At 38.5% G+C, this 16,196-nt stretch overlaps 1 protein-coding gene across 11 annotated transcripts in view; it reads left to right on the forward strand.

The window, feature by feature from the left end:
* Positions 1-16,196, forward strand: part of LOC104152949 (high affinity cAMP-specific and IBMX-insensitive 3',5'-cyclic phosphodiesterase 8B) — an 89,773-nt gene that overhangs the window by 32,936 nt on the left and 40,641 nt on the right. For 7 of the 11 annotated variants that reach the window (XR_011137330.1, XM_068925008.1, XM_068925004.1 and 4 more), the window contains one exon: positions 11,107-11,166. Coding sequence is in view for 10 of the 11 variants with exons in the window: in XM_068925000.1 (XP_068781101.1) it covers positions 11,107-11,166 (60 nt within the window). In the remaining variant the exon portion in view is untranslated. Of the gene's footprint in view, positions 1-9,090; positions 9,112-11,106; positions 11,167-16,196 lie in introns of those variants that run through there. The other 4 variants (XM_068925002.1, XM_068925006.1, XM_068925001.1 and 1 more) reach the window with 2 other exon arrangements.

A 16,196-nucleotide genomic window follows, 5' to 3' on the forward strand; every position in this document is an offset into this window, starting at 1 on the left:
ATAGAGTTTCTAGGTATAATTTGAGGGCATGTCCTGTGGATGCTGAAGCTTGAATTAAACAGGCCAAACTAATGGGCTTCAGCTGCCTTTCCCCAAACTCAAGCAATCAAGACAGAAGACCTGTGAAGCAAACACTTCCTGGCAGTGGGAAGGAGGAGTGGTAGGGAGAAGCTAAGGAAAGAACATGTTTTTGAAGAAAGTGAGGAGTACCCTACTCTTGACTAGTGTTTATCTCACTGATTATGTAAGAGTTATATCAAAGGATCAAGAATCGGAGTTTTCTAACTGAAAATTAAGAAGGCTACAGGAAGTGACTAACATTGCAGCATCTCTTTGTTCTTTTTTGTTTATTTGTTTGTTTTCTGTGTTCCAGTCAGAGTAATATGGTGTTGTTTTGGCCCTGTAGATGTAGATGCCTTACAATGGCTGGCAAAGGAAGAGATAAACAGATTTTGCGGAACCTGGAAGGGTTCATTCTAGCTGTGCCCACCTGGGATAAGAAGTAAGAGAAAGTGGTAGTAAGCCAAAGCTCTCATAGTAGCGTCTGTCATATGCCTCTAAAGAAGTAGTACCTGCATTTAATATTGCTGGACAAAAGGTAAACGAAAAAACATGTATGCCTTAGGTCAAAAAGTTGTATTGCTTTTAACCCTTGAAGTAGAGTTTGCCATAACACCTATGTTTACACTTACGAATTGGTATTTGAGGCTCTGCTTCTGACTCCTCTCAGAATACTTACGGGTATGATCTTAGTGCTTTTGAAGACAAGAGAAAAGATTCCATTTTCTCTCAATTATACTCAGACTTAATTTGATTGTTTTCATAAAATAATGTGTGGTTTATATTAGATATGTAATGGATGCCAAGACACCTGAGATAACCTACCTGATTTCTTACCAAAAAGGCAATCTACTACTGTAAAAGCAGTGTGAAATTTTTTGAGAACACACCGTTTCTTGTCAAAATTCCCCCCTTGAACTAAAAGAATCCTCCCAGGAAGCAGCAGCCAAAGGCAGCGATATATTGGATGAAGAGAGAGGAGACAAATTGCCCTTTACTAGTAGAGTATAGAGCTGTGGGAAACTCCTGAATATTCATCATATTAAAATATTTAACTTTCTTCTTCCCTAACTTCCAGGAGTACTTTCAAATACGATAACTGTCTTCCAGCAAACTCTTACGGACGTCAGAGAGCCCTAGAAATATGCCCTCCATAACACAGCACAGAAGAGGGACTTGACATTTCTTTTGGCCGCACCTTCCATGCAAGATGAAGGGATCTGAGTAGGCTCTTGAGCAAATGCTAAGCTGACCACCCCTGAGGTGTATGCATGCAGCCTCCGGATGGATTTCTCTTGGTCATTCGTTGGAAGACAAAGTTAATTTTGCATTTTAAAATGATTTGTTTGATTTCAGACTAATAGTATGTTTCACAAGTAATGAATATGTTTCTAGGCCAGGAGCTGATGGAAGGATGTTAGAATTATCTAGTAAGCAGCTTGCTGCAAGTTATTGTTCTTGCTGTTATTTCTGTTTATGCTTATATGATCATATTGCACAGAGCTTCCAGTACTGGAATTCATATATTTTTCTATCCATGTTAATAGTCGTGCCCAAGAATTGCTATACTGTATCAAACCATTTTGCCAGCCTAGTATCTGGTCTTTGACAAGAGCAGAGAGCCTTGTCTAACAGATAGGTAAGAGGGCACGCACAAAGTGATCTTTCCCTGGGTCTGTCTTCCCAGCCTCTGTTAGCCTGTAACTTAAGGGCTTCTGAGTTGAGGTTATATTCCTACTATCATGTTTCACAGCAACACAGAGGCCTATCTTGGGTAGGTTTTGTTCAGTTGTTTTTTGAACAGCACCCCCCGCCACAGATCTGAAGTGGAGTCTTCCTGCTTCTTGTATTCAGAAGAATATTGGAGAGTCATTCTCCACTTGGCTCTACACCATTCACGATTTCATAGATGTCTGTTCTGTTTCTCTGTAGTTGCCTTTCTTCCTGGCTGAAGAATCCTGGTCTTATTAGTTCTCTGGAGATATCTCGGCATATCTGTGATTATTCTTGTTGCTTTCTCTTTAATTTTTCCAGTTTTGATTATCTTATCTCAAGGGAAAAAAGATGACAAACAGTGTGGAAAGTATGGGATCACCATGAATTTAAATGGCAGCACAGTGTTGTTTAGTTTGGCTAAACAGCATTTTTTCCTTTCATCGTGTTGGTTGCTTTTCTAACTGTAGCTGAGCATACGAAGGTAAAAATAACATTAATTACAAAATCTTCCTTTATGTCGTCACAGTTTTGGATTTTGCTCTCTCCTAAGCGCTAGGGTGTGTATTGCTGAAACAGCTCAGATTTAGTTGCTGGGTTTTTTCCGTAAGATTGACGTAACTAGATTTGACTAGATTCATCAGTAATGTGTGTGACTCATTCTCTTATGAAGTTGAGAATGGACAGTAATGACAATTGGATTTACAGAAAGAGGTCTCATCATGCTGAGATCCACAAGTCTTGGGCAGATTGTACTTACTTTGACAGATGTTCAGAAAAGTTCATTTTCCCAATGCGTCTTAATATTACAAGGATACTAGCATAACTTACCATGTGTGTTTAATGAAGTGAATGTGTGTGCTAACAAAACAAATATTCTTTCAGAGAAACTTTTTTTTGACAAAGTCCGTATTCAAAATAAACCCTATGTCACTGGGGACTGCATTTTGTAATAGATTTTCTTTCCAAAGGCCTAAAAAATTTACTACTCATGAAGTGAGCCTTTCTCCTTATTACTTGTTTGCTGCTGGATTAAAACGTGGAAGTGTATTTTTCTTAAAGAAGTAATCATTTGTGAACTTATCACAACTTTTGTACTTAGAACTACTGAAGTTTCTTATCTCTGAAGGAGTGCATAGGGTCTATTCAGCCCTAAAACATTTGTAACTGGAACAGCACTCACTTTTTAAAGTATTTTAAAATAAAATTTGTTTGCATTTTTCCAAAAGATGTGCAAATTTGGTCCAAACTTGCTCAATATTGCAGGCAGGGGGAAGGAGTGAACTAAAACAGGACTACATTATGATGAGCAGGTGTTCCCCTTTTACACGTTAGTTCAGAAAGTTAAAGCACTTGGCCAGTATATAGATTTTAATTCCCTTCTCATCAGTACAGGCTGGGAGATGATTGCCTGAGCAATAGTCATGCTGAAAAGGGCTAGATAAAGGCACTGATGACCTGATCTGGTGTTGTGATAGCATCACTTGGAGGTCCTAAATGACCTTCAGGCCAATGTTGCTGTGATTCTTTACCATTGAGATTGGAATGTGCATCTCAAAGATGTTAGGACCCTTCTTCTTATTCTGATTAATTGGGGAGAAGGGGAGAAAGTTTCCTACTGTTGTAGACCTTGAGGTCTTGTAGTTCTTAACTTAGATTCTCTGAATTAACTAGCTGGGAAGCCTAGGCTTCTAAATTCGGCGCTACATTAAGAAATTGAAAGATTGTAATATTCTCTCCCTCTTACCCCGTAATTAAATATCCACTTGAGCAGGGACTGGAACCCAAATGTCTGACCTCCCAAGGGGATATCCAGCCACTAGGTTGTAGAGTCCTTCTTGGTCGTTGACTTTCTGTCTTATGAATGTTTAAATATTTTTATACAGAGTAGAATACCTCCAGCTGGAGGAGTCAAAGAATTCCCTGTATTGGGTTTGCTGAATGTAAGTCTGAAGAGTAGAAGAACCTTAGTTCAACTCCATTCTATGCCTAGTTCAGGCGATTTTCCTAGAGATGGCTAGGAACTCTTTTGAAAAGTGGGAAAAATTAAGACTGAACCCTCAGCCAAAAAAATAAGTAAGACTACACTTGTTGTTGCTGTGACAGTTTTGTGAATCTAGCTCTGTTTTTTTCCTAAAGTGCCCTTACCAGTGTTCCATTTTGTACTAAACTGATGGTCTGTTTGGCTGATGAGGGAGAGAGGGAAGTGTTTGATCCAAATTCCTTAAGTATGTATTGACATTGCTTGTAACATCCTATTGTTAAATTGTAAAAAAATGTAAAACTGCAATTAATCTTACGCTGCTATGTGAGCAGGAGAACCTAGTCGCAATCCGTAGTCATAATACTCTTGGAAGCAGATGGATTAGTTTTTTTGTCATGAATTATTCCCCTGATTAAGATAAGAAATGTTGCAGGTTTTTTGAACAAATTAACAGCAACTGTGGCTAAGTGGCTGTTACCTTGAAATGAAATACCACTCACCTACTGCCTTGTCACAGCCAGTTTGGTTTCTCAAGTATTGAATTCCTGTGGTACAGAAATCTAGCCCAGTTCTAAGCAAATATACCTTTAAACATCTAATCAAGCACAAGAATAAGAAACCAATAATACCTAAGAGTAGCTTAATGTAAAAAGGAATAAATGCTTGGTTTTCTTATTGAAAGACAGGAAATAAGCCAGTTGTGCTGTATTTTTCTTGTTTCTGTAGGCTGGTTTGTAAGACATTGTCAAGAAAGCCCATTAAGGTATATTATTTTTTTCTTAAAAATCAAGGCTGAGTTTAGAGTGAGAAGGACAGGATCCATTGAAGATAGAGTTTCTTGAAAGAAAAATGTTGAGTATCAGAGTGTGGTGCAGCATTTTGTAATTTGATGTCGTCCTGGGTATGCATTTAACCTACACATTCATTTATAACATTTTTGTTATACTTATTTTTTTTATGGCACTGGCATAAAAATTTCCACTGCCAGTGAGTACACTGACAATGATAGCTATATCCTTTGAGACCGTGTCATGCTTAAGCAATGCAAATAGCTCAGAACTCAGCTGAACCAGCTCCTTCTACGCTCTGCTCTTCAGAAGGAGACGTGAGTAGCAGAGCTGAGGGTGCTGGCCGTTTGTTGGTCCGCTGTGGAGAGAAGGAGGAGAAGAAGGAACGGTCATTGGAAAACAGTCTAGGACAAATCAGTAGCATATTGCCAGGACCCGGTTGGCATGTTCACCCAGGAGCGTAGGAGGAACATAAACATGAAATTGCTGTGGTGTGTCACTTGTTCTTTAAACTCACCTCAGTGCCAGAGGAGTGAAAAATTTGGTAATGACACATCAGTCTTCCAAAAATGATCTGGGAATATGTTCTAATTCCATAGTGGGCAAGACAGTATGTCTAGAGATAAAATGTAATCCAAATAGATGTGGTAGATAGGTAATATGATTTGCTGGAGACGAGTCAGTTTGGCTTTTCTAGAAGGAGGTGAAGCTCAGATTGTCCAAGAGGGACAGTGTTGCTCTGTGCTTGCCATAGTCTGGCATTTTTCTACTTGGCATCTGCTGATGGCCACTGCTGGAGACAGGTTGCTGGGCCAAGATTGGTTTGGTCTGACCAATGTTGGTTGTTTTTTCCAGAGGCCTTACGTGGACATGCGAATATGTTTAGAAATCTTCCCTTAGATTTGTGGATTTACATTCAGGGATGTCTTAATCAACTGTGTTTGGGCAACCACGTATATAAAGATAGCCTTAACTTGGACACCAAATCTATTTTGTGCTAACATCAAAAAATGGAGTCCTAATACTGGTCCTGCTAGGACCAATGCACAGATGATGAGCCCTGAATCCAAGAAAGGAAAATCTGGGTGGAGGAGAAGTTGTCTGTACGAACGTGCAGGATTGCTTCCAACTTCTTTTGGAAGCCCTGATTTACAAATTGTAGCCGTAAATGGGACTCAGACTACTCTTTATGGATTGTGGGGTTTTTTTTGTTTTTTGTTTTAATCTCTCAGTCACTGCTGTGAGCAGAATTGAGGACTGATTCACAGTGGCAGCTTGTATGCCTAAAATAACAAAATAATACAGGTGACTTTTCTACTTGAGTATTCTACTCCCTAGTACGATAACGTATTCATAAAGAAGCTGCTATCAGTGTGTGAACAGAATGCAGAAAATCTTAATATAATAGTCTTCCTTCAGATGTCATTTTATGCCAGGCATACGTTTGTTACATTATAGCTCAAAGAATTATTTTACAAGTGTCAGCTTGCTTGTTCAAGAGATTGTCTAAAATCACTAGCAATTTGATGTCAGTGCATTTTGTCTTTCTCAATTCCTTTTTTCCTAAGGATGTTCCAGGTTTTGTGACCTGTTCTTGAGAGCTGCCCTTTGCTCCCCTCTCTTTTCCCCTTCTCTTCCAGAGGTTTACTGACATCCCATTGGTTTACTTTTCTTTCCTTACCAATGATTCTAGGTTGCATACAGCAAGATTTGATTGTCACTGCTGTCCATAATTGCTTAAAAATTGATTATATATGTTGCAGGGGGAAAAATAGAATGAGAAATACATAGAAAATGAATCTGTTTTGTAGTACGTACTTTCCTGATTTTTAATTTGAGACACAAGGTAGGAAACTGTGTAGAGTGGAATGAGGATGAAGGAAGAAAGATATGAATCTTAACATCTGTTCCTGCAACTGACTCCAATCAGACAGATCTTTGCAGCTTCGCACAGAATCAGTTATAAGAGCAGACTCTGAGAACCAAACTCAAAAATAACTTAAACATCCAGTATGTTGTCAACTGAGTAATCTACAGAAATCCTGCTTAGCTATTTGATCCTTAGACTTCAGGTTTTTATGAATAGTTCTACATATCCCCGTTGGCCTGCTGCCAATCTTAGCTGTTGCTAAGATAGGTGGTGTTTGCATGTATCTCACACTGAAGAATCTGTAGAGTTCACAGCCAGTGACGTTTCTATGGCAGGTCTCCTGAAGGACCCAGTCAGGCTGGTAGTCTCAGAGTGCATGTGACATGCAGGGACAGCATGGGCTGGCTCTGCAGCAGTGACCACTTTCATTCAAAAACACAGCTGAGGTGAGAGAGAGAATCGTTCATCTGGTATATGATAGCCTATGCCCAGTCTGCCCTGAAGGCTTCAAATACATCTCTCCCAGGAGAATTCTCCCCCAGCAGGTGAAGGCAAGGTTGGTGAGCAGGAGGGATGAGGAAAGGAAGTTGGACATTGCCTAAGATCCCTGTTAAGGCACAGATCACTGCAAAAAGGAATGTGAGGATCATGGATGAGGAAGAAGGTATGCAACACAAGCCTGACTTCATAGCCCAGTGGGGAGGGCAGTCTTGGAAGGGAAGGGTCTTCTTTCCTTTTACTTTCTCCTTCTCCCTCCTCAGTTTATTCTCTGAGCCTTTATCAGTTTATGATTAAGGGGCTTTCTGAGTCAGAGATGGTGTATTTGTGATAATAGCTCTTCATTTTTCTCCTATAAATTTACTCGTTCTTGAAGATGCGTAAATTGCTATTTGGGCCAACTGATATTCTCTGTAACAGCTGGAGTTGACAAAGAAGCAAATGGGGGACTGCAAACAGAGAGAGAGTGGGCAGGTGTAAAACTGCAGAAAAATGCCAGTGGATGGGAGCTGAATGAACCAGCAACGACAAAAACATAGAAGGAGAGGGGAAAGACTGGGATATAGTTCTGTATGGGAATAGGTCCAGTGGCTCACCATGGCTGTCAGTAAGTAATCGAGGGAGATGTAGCTGGTAAGAGGAAGGAGCCTTCAGGGCAACGGAGTCCCTAGGCCCTCCCGTCTGCGCAGTGCTTGCTGCCTGCCTGTTACAGATACAGCTTCTCAGCCAGCCTGTCTGGGCCTTTTCTAGGAGATTGAACTGCCCAGCAGATTTGCTTCACCTCTGGGTTGGCTCTAGTTGCTGTTTGTTCTCTGGAGCAATGAAGCCAAATAGTTATTCAAGATCTTTTCACTCTGCTAGGAAGTCGTTATCTTTACACTGGTTGTGTCACTGGTTAGTGAGGATTTGTAAGCTGCAGAGGCTGTGTACATCTTCAGTCATTTAGGAGGTAAGGAGTGCTGTATTGGTGGTTTAAAAGGGTGAAACTTGAAAGACGTGATAAGTACATTTTGCTTAATGGTAATTCTATGATAGTAAGGTAATGGATGATCACTAATTTATTTAAAAACAAGATTTAAGAAAATACGTTTTGCTTTGTCTTTTATTCTTTGCTTAGTAGCTGATTCCTATGGAAATGGTCTAGAAGGTTACAATGATATTGGAAATAATATTGGACAATTTAAAATGTTAAAACAAAAAAATTTTGACTATTTTTAAGCTCTTATTAGTCTCAGATGGTTAGTTTATTTATGGTTTCTTTGCTTCCAACCCCCTGTCTTTTCCTCTGCTCACTGAAGTCGGGAATTTCTGGTTCCTCTCTGGAACCAGGCTTGGCTGCACATGTTTTTCCAGAAAAGTTTATCATGAGCTACTGTACTAATTGATTTAGGTTGCAAGTCTATTTCCAGTCCTTCCTGGCAGTCAATAAAATAATGAGAGATTTATTGAGATTGGAAATGATCAGCAACGAGTTAATCACTGAAGTCAGGAAATGAGCAGAGGTATGGTTGTGGTATCGCTAATGTGCAACATCCACATGGTCAGATTCTCCTGGGAGTTAGGAAGACGTGAACTTGAGTTCCTTCAGGCCAAGGAGAGAAGTGTAGGACTTTTATGGAGGCTGGGCACTCATGTTATCATTCTTGCTGCCTCCTCCAGCCATACTTTAAAAGAGAAAAGTGAGTCAGTCATTTGTACCCAAAGCAATTTGGGCATAGAAATCGAGGGAGTGATTCAGCTTATGAAGCCGAGCTCAGAAAGTCCAGCAAGGAGGATTTTGGACGTGCTCTTTGCTGTTTCCAATGAGATGGCTTATTAATCCTTCCTCTGCTCAGGATCATTACCAGTCTTAATTTGGGGTCTCGGTGTGTCATATAAGAAATGTAGTTGACCAGCTTAGGGTTATACGTGGCAATTATTCAGATACAGCAGCACTATTTCTGCATCCCTCTGTGGTTCTGACCCTATGCAAATCATGGCTGCATGCAGCAGGGCTAGGAAAGCTACATTGGGGCTCTCCGCTTTTCAAATCCTCAGGAAACTTAGTTATTAGTAGAGGCAGGAACTTTCTGACACATGCTATGTAAACAAAGAGGGCTCACTGATTTTCAGGTCCTTCTATTCAGCTATTTTCTATTCAAGAGGCTAACCTGGAAGCAGCGGAGAGAGAAGCCCCGAGTCACAGTCCTTGTATGGAGGTGTGTGTGTGTTTGTTTGTTTTAAAATACTCAGGCTAAGAAAAGTGGCCACTCTTTAAAGGAAATTCTGTGAAGGAATTGATAGACTTGCATGTGCAGTTCTCCTTTTTAGACACAATTATTCCCTTTTGGACAGAACTGGGTAAATTAAAGGTGGATGTCCTCTGAGGTGGCAGCAGAGTGTAAATACTTAATTTATGGTATCAATTCCCTCGTAGCATTAAAAAATGGATAATAAAATGGATATCTGTTTTCTAACTGCCTTTCATGGTGGGGCCCAGGCTCTTGATCAATACATTCTAGGGTAGTCAGAGCTGTGTATTTTTATAAAGAAGCCTTTTGGCTAATATTGCGTATGTTGTGTCTCTTGTATATTTCGCTTACTATAGAATCTTCTAATGAGACTACTTAAACTATTTAATTTTTTTATCAAGGTGAGTCATGATAAGAGAATATATTTAAGAGTTTTCTGTATAATACCACTGGAAGGTGAACGTGTTTAGTTTTTCTTTGGGGGGGAAGAGGAGGAGGAGAAAAGGGTTGGGAGCTTTCAGAGAACTCTGTTTCTGTAACCTTATCCATTACCTTTTAGTTGATGTTCAGTGTTAACTTTCATTTCTGTTCTGATACACTTACATTTCCATTCCCACATGGCAACCGCTCAAGTGGGAAGTGAAGCTTTTGTGTGAGAAAAGGAGAGGTTAATTACAGATATATTGGGGGCAGCTTTTGCTTTGGGAAACAGTGACAGGTTCTTTGTAGTTTAATCTCTTGGAGTAGCGCCTGTGGCCACCTTCTGACGTACGTTGTTGGGCTGAGAAGAATCAACGCTCAGTGATGCATGAAAGTCCAACATGTCAGTAGTAGCTGTACATAATTCCACTGTCTCACATGCAAGTAAGGCTGTTAATACTTAACAAGGTATTGTATTTTATAAGGAAGAAAACTGGTTACTGGTAACTTCATCCATATTGTATGTTTATTCACATTCCTTTGAAAAATACTAGATTTAAAAAGAAGGCGATACCCCAGCAAAAAACTCAAACTAGCAAGCAATGCAGAGCAGAGCGCAGCAGAAATAAGATTGCAGAATTCCTGAGCGTCAGAGCAAAACCTAGGAATCTGCGTGCAAGTAGGGTTTTGTTCTGTACCTAACATATTTTAAGGATGCACTGAATCTTTTCCCTACATATACCCATCCATGGGAGGATACAGGTATTGCTCAGTTGGTCACCAGTAGTCTATAACTAATGATCTGAAGTGGAACAAACTGGTAGTCTACAGGAGAAGTATATTGAAATGTTATCAGCATGCAAGAAGTATTAAAAGTTTGTCCAGCTCCTAGGAAATATGGCAATAAAGCAGCCATAACCAATGTTTGCTGACTTTCTTGCGGTAGCATTAAATTATGATGTGCTCGCATATCTTCTGAAAATGTCATGACTCACATGGCAGCAAAGTTTTTTTTTTTCCTGCAAACTGAAGGCTGTGGTTCTGGAAAACAATTCTAAATCTGTAATCCAAACAAATTTTCTTGTCTGGGAAATCACTTTTTTTTTTTTTTTTTTTAACTAAACCAAGTAAAATATTGGTCTCGAATATATGTCACACGACTTTGAAGGTCTGTATTATGTTCAAATGAATAAGGCAATTTTTTAAGCCAGAAAAAATAACTGTGTAGTCTTAAGCAAAATATAAGTCTTTTTGTTTAAATGGGGTACTCTGTTCTGGAGAGAGGAAGGAAAGGGAGAGGTCTTTCTTCTTTTCCATATTTAAAGCCCTACGATTTTTCAACTTAAAGGCAAAGACAAAATTAAGAGTTTGGTAAAACATGTTCATCAAAGGTGTACTTCAAAGTAACTAAAACAAAGCTGCTGGTCATGCGCCTTTCTTTGCGAATCCTTCATAGTTCTGTCTGATCTTTAATTCTTGCTTCTAAAAAGCAATCTGGTTAAGATTGAGATTGATTAAAAAATCTGTATTACTCTTATTTAGCAGACTTCAACTGCAGAGATACAAATTGGGCCCATGAGACTGACACAAGATCCTATTCAGGTAAGATATTCTTTTAGTTTCTTGATACAATCAATTTAGTTTTAATGGGTGAAGAAATTAAGGTTCAACCATTGTAGTTAAGCATAATGTTTTCATTTTACTTGTGCAAGGACTGTGAGATGGATAATTGGTATTTTAGTTTATCTAATTGCCTGAGAAGAGACCTACAGGTAAAGTAAATTGGTAAACAAGGTGCTCAGATTTCTGCTAACATAAAATCATTCCTTTTATCTGTCCTGTCAGTAGGAATGTGTGTGCAGTAGCAAGAAAAAAGCTGCTTCTCTGAATGTTAAAACTGTTTAGTTCTAATACACCATAGCAGAGGACTGCGTTGTGAAGTCTAGGTATCAGGTGAGTTTTGCTGAAGGACTATGCAACGGGACAGAGAACTGAGCTTTGAAAGATCACAAGTACAAAAAAATAAGATGAATTCCAGCAAGAAATGTTGAATTTTGGCTTAACGTGCAACAGCTTTTACACATCTTTGCTGCTGTTTCTGTACTTACTCTTTCTGTGCCAGTACACAGATGCTAAGAGGTTTTTTTTTTTTTCTTTTTTTGCTTATAGTGTTGTGTTTTAGAGCTCTCAGATGATAGGAACTGATACCATCTTAATCTTTAACATTGCTTCTGTGATGCAGTGGTCATCTGAACTAACTTTTTGTCTTGAGTCACTTAACTCTGTAAAATACAGAGATATTTAGTCAGTAATTAGTCAGCTTTTCTGCCCCCCCCCTCCCACCCCCCACCTTTTCTAACTGTGGGAAGCAAAGCCTACATGTGGGAGAACTGCTTTTCTCAAGGAAAATAAATTATGTATATGTGCATCATAAAGCTTTAAATTTTTATTTCTGTATTAAGTATCCAGTCTCAGTAATAACTTCAACTAATGAAACAGTGTATTTATGTTATAATCTTGTGGAAGGGTAGCTTCAGCAGGAGAGCTTTTGTAAGGAATTTTAACATAAACGTGTGGAACTTTTCATGGAAAACATGTTCTTTGAGCTGTGTTAGTCTTAAGTAAGATGGTCAAGAAAATATTTAACAAGTAAGAATTCTCTCAATGTTTATGTCAGCATTCCCCTTGATGTGCTTTGTAGAAACTGTATTAGTCAAAATACCGTAATATCAGTGTTAGCTGTTATGATATAATTTAAGTGAACATGTACCATGTAAGAAGAGAAAGTGTTTGACTTTTTTGTTCAAAAAAGCTTTTGACATTTTTCTTCTTGGCATCTAGTCAGGTATGGGCAGTATTTTTGTCCCTACGTTATTTAAGAATCTCTGGTGCTATAGAAAGCAGACCTTAAGTACAACCATTAAGACTTTTTCATAAAGCTATTGCCATACACTAACTTATTTACAGTAAAAGGAAAACACTTTATGTAAACACTTTTTGTTGTTGTGGAACAAATCACATTACCTCAACTAATCTGGCAAGTATTGCACACATCCACTCATTTAAAAACATATGCATTAATCTTTTATTCTATCTTGACAATAGAGTTGCATATTTCTCTATGCAGTGCAAACAGCTACTGAATACCATGTTTTAAATGTCTGTTTGTTGGTGCTTAATTGTATCCGTAATTGCCCGATAAGTTAATTTTCACTGATTTTCTTAATGATGTTTGTTTTATTCTGGTGCATGTTTTAAACTATTGTTTGCCATCAGAACACCTACGCCAAGCTGGAAATAGACTATATTTTTTGCTTGAGAGGTGACCTTCGTTGTGGCTATGACCTGCCATAAACCATGTCATAGATTCCTCACTAGGCTTTATGACCATCTATGGCTAGAGGACAAATCTATTTTGGTTTGTACTAGATCATGACTCAGGCACCCTAGACCTGCAAAGGAAAGGGCGAGGGGAAGTGTCTGAAGAAAACCTACCAACTCTTTCCATCCAAAAGCCCTCCCATCCTGTTTCTCATACATGTAGCTTATGTGTGTCTACCCAAATGTTGTGCTCTAGCTGGCAAATAGGCATGGATTAGTTTCCAGACCTTAGAAATGACCCTGAAAAAAGTGTATGTAAACGTGCTGTTTCTCCAGAGGACATAGGAGAAAACTATTTCATAGTCATTTAGTACACACAAAAAGCTATCTTATCCCTTTGCAGAACTATTTATTAGGGCTGACAAAGATTTGGATGTGGTGCTTATATATAAGATTTTTGAGCTAGCACCATAGGTGATTAGAAGATCAGAAGAAGAGGTTAAAACAGGTCAGATGGTAATCTGGGAAAATCACTGGATATTGTTAATCTTGGAGTTTCTCTTGGATTTTGCCCTTTGATAGAAGATGGTTTCTGATGGCCAAAGAGCTGACTTGCTTCAAGTCTCATTCATGCTTGCCGTTGAACTGATCGAAGTCAAACCTTTTATGCAGCTGATTAATGTGAGCTTAATTTGTGGGACTGGACCACAGATAAAATCCATTTTCCGTTTCTGCGGAGTACCTTGCAAAACAAGAGGCCAAACTCCATCTGCAACCATTAATAACTGTTAAACTAAAGCCAGAGAGTGAGTGACAGGCTATAATGTGACAACATATAAACCAGATATTTTTTAAAGCAATAACCGATGGAAACATTATTGCACAGTTTTAATTCTAAGTTTTATTAGATTGAAACCATGCATGTACTGGTAATTTCCCTAATGACCAAAGGGTTAGAGGTTTGGAGTGGGATGGAGAGAATGGTGGGGCAAGCATTTGAGGTGAAGTTTGGCATCATCTGCTTAGAACTTTTCGTATAGAAGAATTGATCCTGGTTGTGTACTATTAGGGTTACCGTGGTGCTGATCCTGCTGCGTTCACGGATTTAACAAGGAAACTGACACTTTTTTTTTTTTTTTTTTTTCAATCACAGTCCTTGTTTTGCATATTAGTAACTGCATTCTCTCTTTTTTGATCTTAGCACATACAACTTCCTTTCTTTCAGAAAACTGCTGCACAGTTTTTCTGGCATCTATGTTCCTTTCTTTACCACATAATCTTGTCCCCCATTCAGATAACACATTCCCCTCTTAAAGCCTTTGTTGCTCATCACATCTTTTACAGCATTAACATCAAACTCCGTTTCTGTTCTGCTAATGATGATCTCTCCTGCTGAACTGTGACTGAAGCATTTGTATGATGCCCAACATGTAACGATTCTTGCATGCCAATTTTAGGTGTAACAGGAGCTCCCTCTTAACTAATTCAAAGTCACTGCATGTTTCCTACCTTTAAAATTCTTTTGCTGTGATACCTGCAAGAACATAAAAATAATTAGGTGACGTGTGCTATGACTTCTTAAGTTACTGTTTGTAACATTCTCATTGTTTCCTTGTGGTATTCTGTGTGTCTTTTGTTTAATTTTGAGATCTTTGAGACAGATCTGTCCATTTTCTGTATTTGTATGATAAGCTGGGGCCAAGACATGCAATAGCTGTGCAGCACAAATGCTCAAAAAGATGGTAAGAATGCCAGTGCATCACCAAAAATGTGAATTATCTCAGCAGGAGAAGTCTGCACTGCTCCTAGCTAAGCAAAATGATCAATTTACAGTAAAAATGAATAATTATGTATGAAAAAAATCCTTCACTGAAACATACGTTGAGTTCAAGCTTTTCCTCAACAGTGTGGTTCATACAGGTTGATAAATGTTTACCTTTATTTTGAGAACATATCTTGCAATATTCCTGCGTAGTTCTAGTTAGTCTGTTTTAATAGTTTACAGTAAGCTTCATACAATTTTTAATGAGAAAGCATGGTAGTAATTCTTTAAGGGTACCTTTTAAAGTTAATATTCTCAGAAGGATTCACACACTTATAATTAGCTACGAGTGGGGGATTGGGGAGTTTAATTATGCTTCAGCATTTTGCAGCTAGTAAATGATTGAATTTTGCAATCTTTTATTTCCAAAATGGGGATGTCAAGAGAAGGAAAAAGACAACAAAAAATGCACCATGAAAAACCTGTTTGCTGACTACATTGTACTGATCAAACTAGGAACAAAATAAAACTCATAGCAGTTGGAACCAAACAAGATTGTATCAGAGTAGGGACTTGACCCGAGTATCTGCAGAGAGAGGTCTACAGCTTAACCATGTAACTGCTTTCAGAGACTCTGAGAGTTGTAAATAAGTAAGGGATTGAGTAGAGTGACAACTGTTACCTTGGATGCTAAATGACAGTAATACAAATCTGCTTATTGTTAACTACGCTTAAAAATACTCTTCCTAATTAAATACTCTTTCTAAATTAAAACTTCTAGATGTATTTTTTAATATTTATTGGAATTCTTAGCACATAACTTTCTCTGCAGTTTAAGGAAACCTTGAATGATAGTGCTGCCACAGTAACATTGATTGTTTTGTTTATTGTTAAGAATTCAGCAATCCAGACAGCTCAAGATAAGAGAAAAGTTATGGTCACCTTGTCTAGCTTCTAGGCTGATGGTGTTGAATTTCACATGGTGACACCACAGCTACACAGAGTAGCACTGATAAAAGGATGTTGACCTTTCTCATGGGCGTTTTGGGCAAAATATTGCATACTTTGCTCAGGCAGATCATTTCAGCGAAGTTAGGGATAAATTTTATGTGCAAAATGAACAGGATTTTGCTTTACGCATAGATAATTCTCAATCTGCTGCTTTTCTGTGCAATTTGAGTAGCTGTGGATAAACTTTTGACTTCTTGAGGCCTTTCTTTTTCACAGCACATTTGTGCTATATTAACCTTTTTCTGTAGCGCAGGGCAGCATGGTTGGTGACCAGCTGCTGAGGTAAATATGTGCAAATTGTAAAGAGGAGTGTGTACGTGACTTTTGTTGCTAACTGTATAATTTATACACTGATAATAAGAATTATAGGGCAAGACTGAAAACTCTTTCCTTCTAAAAATGCATTTTTTTTTTAAAAAATAAGAAGTCTGCAATTATGGCTGTGTTCAGCCTACAGTCTGTATGTCAGTTAGCAAACAGACTTCCTACAGTATCAATTTGCTTTTTAGAACAGCATCTCAGCAAGCATCCTAGCTGA

The sequence above is a fragment of the Struthio camelus genome, chromosome W (assembly GCF_040807025.1).
Source record: "Struthio camelus isolate bStrCam1 chromosome W, bStrCam1.hap1, whole genome shotgun sequence".
NCBI lineage: Eukaryota > Metazoa > Chordata > Aves > Struthioniformes > Struthionidae > Struthio > Struthio camelus.